The sequence below is a fragment of the Marmota marmota genome, unplaced genomic scaffold (genome assembly GCF_001458135.2).
Source record: "Marmota marmota marmota unplaced genomic scaffold, marMar, whole genome shotgun sequence".
In the NCBI taxonomy this organism is placed as follows: domain Eukaryota; kingdom Metazoa; phylum Chordata; class Mammalia; order Rodentia; family Sciuridae; genus Marmota; species Marmota marmota.
In genome coordinates this window covers 15,231,342-15,244,132 of record NW_026000068.1, presented here as the reverse complement: position 1 = coordinate 15,244,132, position 12,791 = coordinate 15,231,342, and the positions used below count along the sequence as shown (strand labels likewise).

The window sequence follows — 12,791 nt, the reverse complement described above, 5'->3', positions numbered from 1 at the left end:
AAGAATAACTAAGCCTTGAGAATTTGGTAAAACCTACCTACATATAGTAAGTACAACGCTGAGTACTCAGGTAGCTGAAAGTATCCTTATGGAATATAGATTATTTTGGACCCTGTTTTTTTTTTTTTTTGGTTTTCTATGCTTCAATAGTAAGAACAGCCAATAAGGAGAGCAACTAAGAACAGAGCAGGGAGGAAGAGCATGAGAAAATGATTAACATTAAACAGGGGCAAGAGGTGGGAGGGAAAGGGAGAGAGAAGGGAAATTGCATGGAAATGGAAGGAGACCCTCATTGTTATACAAAATTACATATAAGAGGAAGTGAGGGGAAAGGACAAAAAACAAGGGAGAGAAATGAATTACAGTAGATGGGGTAGAGAGAGAAGATGGGAGAGGAGGGGTGGGAAGGGGGATAGTAGAGGATAGGAAAGGCAGCAGAATACAACAGTCACTAGTATGGCACTATGTAAAAACGTGGATGTGTAACCGATGTGATTCTGCAATCTGTATACGGGGTAAAAATGGGACTTCATAACCCACTTGAATCAATTGTATGAAATATGATATGTCAAGAGCTTTGTAATGTTTTGAACAACCAATAGTAAAAAAGTACTGCAAACTATAAAAAAAAAAAAAGGAAAAAAAAGAACAGTCAATAAAAGTTCAAAAAAATAAAAACTTGGTAATTTTGGTCTCTAGGGACAAGAACTACATGGAATGGTTGATAGCAATATGTGAATATGAGTGTGACACTTGTGTACTTGTGTTGATGAAAAGAGATTGGACAGGCAGACAAAAGCTGGCAGTGCCAATGAGTTCCAGGAACATTTCTAGGCTGTTAACCAAGTGAAGTGGTAATGCTTTGCAGACATGAGAGCACACCTAGCCACAGTGGACAGCCCCCGTGCATGGCGTGGTCTGGTGATGGTTCATTGAGACCAAATGAGCTCCTTCCCATGAATAATTGCTTATGACAGCCATTTCCTGGGTGATCATGGTTCCAAGCTCAAAGGACTACCCTACTGCTTCTATCCTATGAAGCTTCCTAACTTCTCTCCCCTCTTCTCTTCAGTTTCTCATTATCTCTTCTGCTGCCACCTTGATTCAAGCTACCTCATCAAACACCTGGACCCTTGTAGTCTCCTCCAGACGGACTTCACTAATTTTGTTCTTAGTGAAGTTCTTCAGATACTAGATTCTAGTTTCCCCAATGCAGCCAATGTGACCCTTTGGGAAATAAAAATATGATCTTTTCTTAGAATCACTATTAGGCCATTGCAAATCAGGAAAATGCATCCTATCCTTGGGCTATTTCACTTCCCTCTCTAAGTATATTATATAATATACTGATTTTATTGGATACTTGATTGTCATCTGTGGAAAAAATTTCTGAGATGCACATATAAATCTGTGAAGCCTGCATATTTCACACCAGGCACAAATGTATGTACTGCTCAAAATCATTGATTGGCTTTTGATTTCAACAGGGGTACAAACCAATATCCTTAATAGGGTCCAGAAATTTTCTCAATAAGCCCTTAGCTAACTCTTAGATTCACTGCTTACTTCTTTATCCACCTCAGAGCCTTTGTACTTGCCGTGTCCCTAGCTGTGTCTTTCACAAAGGGCTATTTCCTAGGCATCTCTGTGGTGCTCTCCTTGAGAGCGGATTTCTCTAAAGGTTCATTTCTCCTCTATTCCCTATTTCTTCACTTGCCTTTATTTTTCTCAGTTGTCATGACCTGACATTACATTTATTTTTCAGACTCCCTTTACTGGGATGCAATCTTGATGAAGGCAGGAATTTCATCGTCTTCTACCCTTAGAACCTAGAATACAGCCTGGCATATGCAAGGTGCTTAGGAGACAGTAGGTGGATGAGTGCATGATTGAATGAATGACTGAATTGATTGGCAAATCCTCACTATAACTGTGAAGTAATCTATCTTCTTTCTTTCTTTTTGCTTGTTTGTTAGTTTGAAGAAGAATAACCACCCCCCCCCCCCTTTTTTTTGGTACCAGGGATCAAACCCAGAGGCACTTAACCACTGAGCCACATCCCCAGCCCTTTTTTATATTTTATTTACAGCCAGGGTCTCACTGAGTTGCTCAAGGGCTTGCTATGTTGCTGAGGCTGGCCTTGAACTTGAGATCCTCCTGCCTCAGCCACCTGAGCCACTGGGATTATAGGTGTGTGCCACTGCACCCAGCAAAAGTAAACTTTTAACATCAAACAGTGCATAGAGTGCATTCAACTGACTCCAAAGCCTTTGCTCCTTCCACTCCCCCCCCCCCACTGTATCCCACACTGGGAAAGTCTCCTTAGTTTACGAAATTTCTCACACCGTGACACAACCAGTAGCAGCTGTTAAGTAGGCACATGTACCCAAAGTCAATTAATGACAAGACAACAGGTCTTTCATTTAGCCCGAATGTCTAAACTCCTTCTTCCTTCATGATGTGCAGTTCATAGCTTACACATTTGGAAATTAACTCAGGATCATCTTTGTATGCTTTGGCCAATCTTCCATATTTGTTACCTTAGCTATTTTAGCAGAAATCTTTATCTGGACCTGCAGGTCTTCACATTCCAGTCCTTGCTGCAAATCCTGCAGTCTTTTCACTTCCATTTGAATACCTAAAGTGAACAAAGGGGAGAATACATCAGTTCAAAGACCTTACAAAAGTCGAAGGAGCTGGCGATGTGATACTAACTCACTGCTGGATTCCTTAGACACACATTAGGTTGTCTGATGAGATGGTGAATTTAAGAGCAAACATATCCTGAGTAGTTTCTACATGTAAGCACCATGTTATTTACTCTGCATGCAATGATTTATCACTCAGAAAGATAAACTGAGGTAGACTCCTTTGTTCTTGTCCCTATTTTGCAGATAAGAAAACTGGGGAGGAGAGATTTGAAGTCATTTGCCCAAGGTCACACAGTGAGTAACAATTGCAGAGTCAGAATTTGAACCCTGTTCTGTCTGAAGCAAATGTTTAGGCTCTAACAATTCTGCTATATTGCTATTTTTTCTTTTTTTTGGTGTTCCATTTTCAGTGAGCTACCTTGGGGGGAAATAAAAGGTAACAATTATAATAAGAAATTTACATCAGTAACTGCTTAAGTGATTGTTGATATTAATTTACAAGTGGAGACCTAAACAATAATGATTCTCTGGTTGGATTTGAATGCATATTAATTGTGGAGACTGACACTGGAACCACCCTGTGGAGGGCAGCCTAGCCCAATGGAACACATGTAGACTTAAGAGTCAGACACACCTGAGCTCAAGGCCCAGCTACACTTTCAGTGGTCCAAGTGACTGGTAAACTTCCCTTATCTTAGAACTGATGGAGTACCATCCATGAGTATTCACAGGTATTTAATTTAGCATCACAATAGTTACTTGGTAGGTGTTTAATAGCACATGTCCCTTCTCTCCCTCTGACATGCTTATTTGGTCAACCAAGGAAAAAGAGTTAGGTTAATTAATAAGTATGGAATTCTTAGCAACAAACACTTTGAGGACTGGAGTTTTGTGTTTCAGGATGTTAAAGAACAGGTAGAAAAATAATAGAATTAAAATTCCTTTCTTCCTTTGAGTTCCTTTCCTGGCATAGTTCTTCTCTTACTGGAATGCTGCCTTAGCACTTTCTTATTTTTTTGGTGTGGCAAAATCATACATCCCTAACAAATTATCTCCCCATATCCTAAGGGATTTTCATATCTACTCCAACTCTGACAAATAGATTTTTTATTTTTCTTTTGAACTGACTGCCAACCTTATTCACCTACCCCCAACTAAATCCCACCATTTGGCTTTAACACAGTTTCTTTTGTGGTGCTGGAGATTGAACTCAGGGCCTTGCTCATGCTAAGCAAGTGCTCTGTCTCTGAGCAATCCCCCTCCCCAACAACCCCTATACACTTTTCTTAGGTGACTCTTGGAATTGTAACATCTCCATGTCACCAGCATCAGAACAGTACTTAATACATGGAAAAGCACTCAGTAAGTTTTTAAAAACATACCATTTATTTTAAACCCCAAAACGACCAGTGAACATGGGAATGAGGAGGCATTATACCTGGACCAAGTGTTCCCAGGGACAACTGGTCTACATGAACTGGACACACACCATGCAGGGTTGTCCCTGGTGAAACACCTATTGATTTAGCCTTCAATAGAGGACCCTGATTATTGGTTTCAGCCTGAGACAGAAGTTTTTCAATTCCTTGTATTTTCTGATATTGACAGTTACTCTCATATAGTTGCAGAGCAAGAGGAAATGTGGATCTGTAAGCTCACAAGCCTCCAAAGAATTCTGTCTTAGAGAATTCTGAAAGTAACTTAGCACCATCATAATAGTGCAAGTTTCTCCTGAAAAGAATTATGTTAGAGAAAGCATTGCTAATATGCCTAACAGCTCAGTAATTTAAATAGGAGACTTCCAAAACATGGTGCCTACTTTAGATCTTTGTAATGCTCCAGTGTTATCTTAAAAAATAAGAAGTAAAACAAAGAAACGACCCCTCCCAAAGCAAAACACATAACAAAAAAATCCAAACAAATAAAAACCAGACCCAGTGAGGGAAAATATGACTTGTTTCAATCTCAGCAGAGAGACAGATTCTGTGATTATGAATAAGGCGTGAGAACTGAGAAACGGAGAACTAAAGAGGTGGGAGGAATGGGAGGAGACATTCACAGGAAGGAGGGAGACATAGGTACACAAAGAGGAAAACTGAGAGTGAAAGGTTATCATTAAAAAAAAAGAAAAAAAGAAAGGTTATCATTATCTCCCCATCTCTAGGTTTCCCGCCTTTCTCTCACCTTTTATGCAGAACAGGCCAATCATGGAACTCGTGGCTGCCTGGCGGATGGTGGGCAGGGTGTCACAGGAGTGAGGAGCCAGGAGCCCCAGAAGCGAACCGATTCTGAAGTTCTCTGGTGCCTGCAGGACAAAGGAAGCGCCCTGTGTGATGCGGAGGCTGATGATGACCCTGGGCATTCCCACATTGAATCCCAAGCCCCTTATTTTCTCTCTGCAGATCTTTAGAATCAAATTGAAGCATAAATCTTTTCCTAGGAGGCACATGAGAGGAGGAGCCGAGCAAGCGAAGGAAGAGACAGCTGGACAGCCTACCTCTAGGGTGTTTCCCTCTCTCTGGACTCAGGAGGCCATCTCCGTGGTCCTCTGGAAAGCCTTCCACTTTGGGACTCCAAAACCATCAGGTAGGAGCTTTGGATTCAAGAGGCCTCAGAAATCCCTGTGATTGGCAAGCAATGAAATCTGTTTGTTTCTAGGGGATTACTTGCCTCAATATCATTTGTCAGCACTTTTGCCATGATCTGGAAGGCTCTTTCTCTTTCCCACTCTTTCTGTGAAACAAGCCACATTCGGAGAAGCTGTTGGTCAAAGAATAAATGTCCTTTCCTTAGTATTCTTCATATTCATTGGACCTCCTTCTCTCCCTCTCCCTCGCTGTCCCTGTCCTTCTTCCTCTTCCAAACAAGGCTCCCATATCCCCATAAAAATTTCTTAAGAAGGCTGACCCTCTGTCGTGGGGAAGGTGGGTCAGGCAGTGTTTTTTCTGTGAAGATGAGGTAGCTTGGCGACACCCTCGGGGACAGATCAGGGAGGAGGGGCATCAGTGTGAGTGGTGGTCCTACTCACATTGAACATTTCTTGGCAGTTTTCTGCATCCACATTATCCCATATCATGGACTTCAGAAGTTTTCCCAGAGCATCCATGGATCGTTCGTAGAGAAACTGAAATCAAATGTGAGCGTGTGAGTCTCAGGCTTCGGGGAGACAGCGAAGTCCTATGTGAGATGTTCGTTCTACTCAGTCCTCACTGCCACATACGTTGATGTGCTCCTTGTCCTTGTCCGTCTCGCCCTCGTTTCTGAGCTTTTCTAGAGGTGGTAGGGGAAGCAGCTTCCGGATATTCTCCTCAAGAATATTAAGGTGGTCGTTTATTGAGAGCTGAGGTTTCAGTTTGCTGAAATGAGAACCATGTGGAGGAATGGATCTTATGACCAGCGGAACCTACCCAGGGGAGTTCTCAAGATCTGTCAATCAAATGGGCCACATTTTCTGAGATCTTGGGATGTTGAAGGAGGTGGTGATGGGAACAGGGAGAGACTGATTTCATAGCATCAGACTGCAAAAAAAGTGAACAAAGGAACTGGAACCCACTTTCCTTCTTTCTGTTTACTATAGACATCGAAGGATAAAACACAAAACCTAACACAACTTGGGAAAATGTGAATGTACAACAAACATTAAAACTTATTTGTTAGAGCATGGGAAGAAGATTAACATTAAACTGGGATGAGAGGTGGGAGGGAAAGGGAGCGAGAAGGGAAATTGCATGGAAATGGAAGGAGACCCTCAGGGTTATACAAAATTACATACAAGAGGAAGTGAGGGGAAAGGGAAAAATAATACAAGGGGGAGAAATGAATGACAGTAGAGGGGGTAGAGAGAGAAGAGGGGAGGGGAGGGGAGGGGAGGGGGGATAGTAGAGGATAGGAAAGGCAGCAGAATACAACAGACACTAGTATGGCAATATGTAAATCAATGGATGTGTAACTGATGTGATTCTGCAATCTGTATATGGGGTAAAAATGGGAGTTCATAACCCACTTGAATCAAAGTGTGAAATATGATATATCAAGAACTATGTAATGTTTTGAACAACCAACAATAAAAAATTAAAAAAAAATCTATGTAAAAAAACTTATTTGTTATTGAATAAATGTAAATTAAGACAAGAAGATATCACTTGCCAGTTACCAAGTTAGCAAAGAAATAAAAAATGCTGCTGCTGTCAGGGCTGTGTGGAAAAGTTCTTTCAGAGAGCAGTGAGAGTCAGTACTAACCAGGAAACTCCATTTAGATGCTTTTCTTCTTTATGGACTAACTGTGTTTTAAAAAAAATCATCCCTGAGGTAATGTAAGTAATCTGCATCCATTTAAGGTATACAATTTAATAAATTTACAGAGATTACCCATATAAAAACCACCACAATTTTTATAGAACATTTCTGTTGTCTCTCAAGTTTTCTTTATGCCCCTTTGCAGTACATCTTTTCCTGACCTTGGGCCCAGACAACCACTGATTTGCTTTTTGCCATTGGAGATTAGTTTTCAGGTTCTGCAGCTGCTCTAAGTGAGGGTAGCCACGAGCCACCTATGGCCATTGGATGCCTGAGTAGTGGCTAGTCAGAATTAACTTTGGTATCAGTGTGAAACACTGGATTTTGAAGATTTAGAATGAAGGGTAATTTAAAAATTTAAATACATTTAATCTAATGTATCCATTATACTTATAGATACCAAATATGTTATGTAATATAAATTATATACATATAACTATAATATACTAATTATATTGGATTAAATGAAAAATATATATTATTGAAATTAACTTGTTATTTTCTTTTTAAATTTTTTTAACTTGTTGCTTTTAAAAAATTTTTACTACGTAATTTTAAATGTCATGTAGTAACTTGCATTATATTTCCACTTGATTACACTGCTCTAGAGCCTAGTTTATTCTTAATTCATCTTCAAGATTTACTTGTTTGAGATTTCTACAAATCTTCCTCATCTTTGTTAAGATGTATTTTGGGCTTTCCCTTATCTTGCCTCTTTTTACATTTTGGAAAAATTATGTGGATGATTTTTGCATCTATTCTCTCCAGTAGGCAAAAACTCCTTCAGGGCAGAGCCATATTTTCTTTTTCATTGTTTTTTTTTTTAAAGATTCTTACTCAATAACTGATTGACATGGATGCCACTCAGTGATATTTACTATTTATTGAGGGAAAAATCATCAACTATTATACTTAGATGTTCTGATCACAGTTTTTGCACAAAGGTGTTTATCAAAATTTAAAGTTTTTTAAAATACGAAGCAATTAAATATAATAGGAATAGAAAATTGAGTAAGATGAGGCATAGTTATACAACAAACTATTAGGCAGCTATTAAAATGATGTTTGTTGCTGGGTGCGGTGGTATGCACCTTTAATCCCAGTGGCTTGGGAGGCTGAGGCAGGATGATCACAAGTTCAAAGCCAGCCTTAGCAAAAGCAAGGCACTAAACATCTCAGTGAGACCCTTCTCTAAATAAAATGAAAAATAGGGCTGGGGATGTGGCAGAGAGGGCGAATGCCCCTAAGTTCAATCACTTGTACCTCCTAAAACAAAATAAAATGATGTTTGTTACTTCACCATAATAAATGCCACATATCAAATGTCTGTAGTCAATATCACACTCAATGATGAAAGACTAAAGAATTTCCCTGTAAGATCAGGACCAAGACAAAGATGTTATTTTCCGCTTCTATTTGACATAATACTGGATGTTCTGCAGAGCAGTCACGAAAAAGAAGTAAAAGGCATCCAAATTGGAAAGGAAGAAATAAAATGCTCTTTGTTCATGGATACCAGAATCTTATATGTAGAAAATCCTAAAGATTAGAATACATGAGTTCACAAAGTTGTAGTATACAAAAATCAACATAAAAAACAGTTCATTTCTATATACTGATGATGAATGATACAAAAAGGAAATTAGTAATTCCATTTATAAGAGCATGAAAAAGAATAAACTACTCAGGAATAGACTCAACCAAGGAAAACCACAACACATTTTTCTAAGAAATTAAAGAAGACATAAATAAGTGAAAAAAAATATCTTGTGTTCATGAACTAGAACATTTAACAAAGAGAGTTAGAATTAGATCTTAGTATTGTTAAGATTAAACATACATATTTAATTGTAATTACTATCCAAATACCAAGAACACTTTTTTCAGCAATAGAAAAATCTATTCTAAAATTAATATGGAATCTGAAGGGAACCTACGTAGTCAACATAGTCTTGAAAAGGACTGAAATTGGAATTCTTACACTTACAGATTTCAAAACTTATTATAAAGCCACAGTAATCCAAATAGTATGGTACTGGCATAAAGATAAAAATATAGATCAATACAATAGAATACAGAGTCCAAAAATAAACCCTCATATATATGGTTAAATGATTTTTGACAAGGATACCAAGACCATTCAATAGGGGAAAGGATAATATTTTTCTCTTTATTGCAATATTTATATTCTATTGCATATATTTAAGGAATACAACATGGTGTTATGAGATCTAAATTAAAACGGTTACTGGAGAGAAACACATTGACACATCTATCATTGCATACATTACCCCTTCTTGCTCTGTGGAAAGTGCAGTTATAATCTTACAAGCAAAAATCCTTAGTACAAAATAGGATGCTTATTAGTATATTTGTTAATGCTGTACATTGCATCCTTGGACTTATTCATCCTACACGTTTGCTACTTTGCACTTTTTGATCTACATCTCCCCATTTCCTTCCACTTCACCTGCCCCTGTTAATCATTGTTTTATTCTCTATATTTGGATATTTGACTTTTTCTTTATATTCCACATTTAAGTGAGACTCTGAATTATTTTTCTTTCTATATCTGGTTATTTTACTAAGCACAATGTCCTCCAGACTTATGCATGTTGTGACAAATGGCAAAATATCCTCATTTTAAAAGCTAAATAATATTCTATTGCATATACTCCCCACAGTTTGTTTTACCCATTCATCTGTCCATGGCCACTTTGGTTGTCTTTGTATTATAGCTGTAATGAATGATGCTGCAATGAACATGGGAGATGTATATCTTTACAAGGTGGGGATTTCATTTCCTTTGGGGATATACTCAGAAGAGGTATTGCTAATTCTGTTTTTAACTTCTTGAGAGACTTCCATACTGTTTTCCCTCATAGCTATACTAATATAGACTTTCACCAACAATGTACAAGGGTTCCCTTTTCTCCACATCCTTATCCACACTATTATCTCTTATCCGCTTAATAATAACTATCCTAATGGATGTGAGGTGATTTAGAGGTTTTGATTAGCATTTTCCCTGATGATTAGTGATACTGAGCATGTTTATATATAACTCTTGGACATTTTTATGTCTTCTTTGGAGAAATGTCTGTTAAGATTTTTTTTTTAATGCATCTGTTTACACTGGGTTATGTTTTCTTGCTATAGAGTTGTGTGAGTTCCTTTTGAATTTTGGAAATTAAATCCTTCTCAGATATATGGTTTGCAAATATTTTTTCCCATTCCACAAGTTGCCTTTGTATGCTGTTGATTGCTTTATTGTGGTGTAGATGCTTTTTAGACTACATCAAATGTAAAAAGTTCTGGCACCAAAGGACACACAGAGTGAAAATATGACCTATGTAATGGGAGAAAGCATTTGCAAACTGTTTATCTTATAAGGGGTTAATTTCTAGAATCTATAAAGAACTCCAGTAACTCTACAGTAACAAAACAATTTGATTTTAAAAATGAGTAATGGAAATGGATGGACATTTCTCTAAAGAAGATATACAAATGGCCAAAAAGTCCATGAAATGATACTCAGTATCACAAGTCAGTAGGGAAATGTAGCAGTTCACAATGAAGTACTACTTCATACCCATTAGGATGGCAACTATAATTTTTAAAATTTGTTCTTTTTAATTCTACATGACAATAGAATGTATTTTGGCAGAATATGCATATATAGAGTACAAATTATTTACTTAGAATCTCACTCTTGTGGTTGTACAGTTGTGGAGTTACCCTGGTCGTGTATAAAATACAAGTTATGACTGATTAATTTTAATGTCTTTTCTATTCCCCATCCCCCTTCCCTTTCCTTTATTTAATCAAATAGATCTCTATTATTTCCCTCCTCAACTTCCCTTGTTTTGGGTTAGTATTCATGAATCAGAGAGAACATTTGGGATTGGCTTATTTCAATTTGCATGATATTCTCCAGTTCCATCCATTTACTGGCAAATGCCATAATTTCATTTTTCTTTATGGCTGAGTAATATTCCACTGTGTATATGTACCACATTTCTTTATCCATTCACAGATGGCAACTATTAAAGACACCAGAAAATTTCAAGTGTTGATGAAGATGTGGAAAAATTTGAACTCTTAAACCCTGTTGGTGGGAATATAAAATAATGCCACTGCCATGGAAATCACTATGGTGGTTCTGCAAAAAATAAAAAATAGAATTACCATGCGATGTAGCAATTCCACTCCTGGGCATATGCCCAAAAGAAATGAAAATAGCATCTTGAAGAGATATGTGCACCCCATATTCATAACAGCATTATTCACTATAGGTAAAAGATGGAAGTAACCCAAGTACTTATCAAAAGATGAATGGATAAAGATATGTCAGATATATATCTATATCTCACATCTATATCTACATATATCTCAGCATTAAAAAATAAATAAAATTCTGATGTGTACTATAGCCTGGATGAATCTTGAAGACATTGTGCTAAATGAAATAAGCCAGTCACTTGACAAATACTGTATGATTTCACTTATATGAGGTGCTAGAGTATACAGATTCCCAGAGACAGAATACTAGTGGTTTCCAGTGACTGAGGGGAGGAGAAAATGAGGAGCTATTGTTCAATGGATATAGAGTTTCAGTTCTTAAGAAGCTCTTGAGGTTAAGGGCACAACACTGTGAGTGTACTTAACATGATGGAACTCTTCCCCTAAGGATGACTTAGATGATACATTTTATGTTGTATAGGTTAAAATAAAAAGTGTTATTTGTGAAGAATGAATAACAAAATGGGACTACATAACATGAAGTGAGAAAAAGCAAGATAAAAAAACCACATGTAGAGTAGCATCTCAATTATGTAATAAAAATGGAAGACTAGAAACAAAGACTTGAAGGAAGCATGTCAAAATGTTGAGAGTAGGGGGCTGTAAGCTATCTTTACTATTAATTAGTTTTTTTCTATAGCTTCCTAATTTTAACAATAACTTTGAATTTGTTTTACTACAGTGGGAAATATGTCTTTAAAAACTTGATTAAAATTATTTCTTCTTCAGGTTTATTGCTGCTAACCAACTAGAATGTGATTAGGACTTTCATGAGATTTTAATGGGAAGATTAAAATTTGTCTGCAGACAAAGATGTAGGAAGAGAAATTTCCTTTTACACAGAGATTTCAGTCTCATATAACAATAAATCTGATTCCTCTGAGTAACTCTTTGTCCTTGTCATTCATCAAATGATCAATCTCTCTGCCGGTTTGGTAATGCTTTGGAAAGAGAAAAAGCTTCTGTTTTAAAGCCCCCTTAAGGAATTATGTTCATTCGGGGGAGGGTGTGCAGGATCAGGAGTGGTGGGGAGAAAGAGATCCTTTTTCCATGAGAATAACAAAACATTCTCTACCTTAGGTACCTGATGGCAATTAAGGCTTTCCAACGAATGGGGCTAGCTAAGGAGTCCAGGGGCTCATCCCTGATGAAGTCCTGAAACACAAACAAGGAAGTGAAATGTTTCAGAAAGGATCAGGGGAGTTCCCAGACACAGTGCCATCCTCATTGGGCCCTTGGTGCTCTGGGGCAGAAAGAGCAAAAACCTGTTACATGGCACTGATGAGTTTCACCCATTTTTAAATGGAACACTTGGGGGCTTCCTCCTTCCTTTTTTGCACCCTCACCAGCATGTAACCGATCAGCATCTCTTTGTAGGAGAACTGGAATTGCTTATCCTCAGCATCTTGGACAGCAATGCCTATCTCAGTGATGCTTCTGGTGAAACTCATTTGCAGATCTATGTCCTAAAGCAAAAAAAAAAAAAAAAAAAAAAAAAAAAGCACAGAGTGATTAAGCAGTTGCATGGTGTCACATTCAGGG

General features: G+C 37.7%; 1 protein-coding gene across 1 annotated transcript in view; it reads right to left on the bottom strand.

The window, feature by feature from the left end:
- The window catches only part of Mroh2b (maestro heat like repeat family member 2B), a 71,404-nt gene that overhangs the window by 14,709 nt on the left and 43,904 nt on the right, over nucleotides 1-12,791 (bottom strand). The window contains exons 23-29 of the mRNA XM_015490407.2: nucleotides 12,596-12,715; nucleotides 12,325-12,404; nucleotides 5,872-6,007; nucleotides 5,680-5,775; nucleotides 5,322-5,411; nucleotides 4,836-4,956; nucleotides 2,541-2,638 (exon numbers count right to left, since the gene is read on the bottom strand). Of these exons, the coding sequence (XP_015345893.1) occupies nucleotides 2,541-2,638; nucleotides 4,836-4,956; nucleotides 5,322-5,411; nucleotides 5,680-5,775; nucleotides 5,872-6,007; nucleotides 12,325-12,404; nucleotides 12,596-12,715 (741 nt within the window). The remainder of the gene's footprint in view (nucleotides 1-2,540; nucleotides 2,639-4,835; nucleotides 4,957-5,321; nucleotides 5,412-5,679; nucleotides 5,776-5,871; nucleotides 6,008-12,324; nucleotides 12,405-12,595; nucleotides 12,716-12,791) is intronic.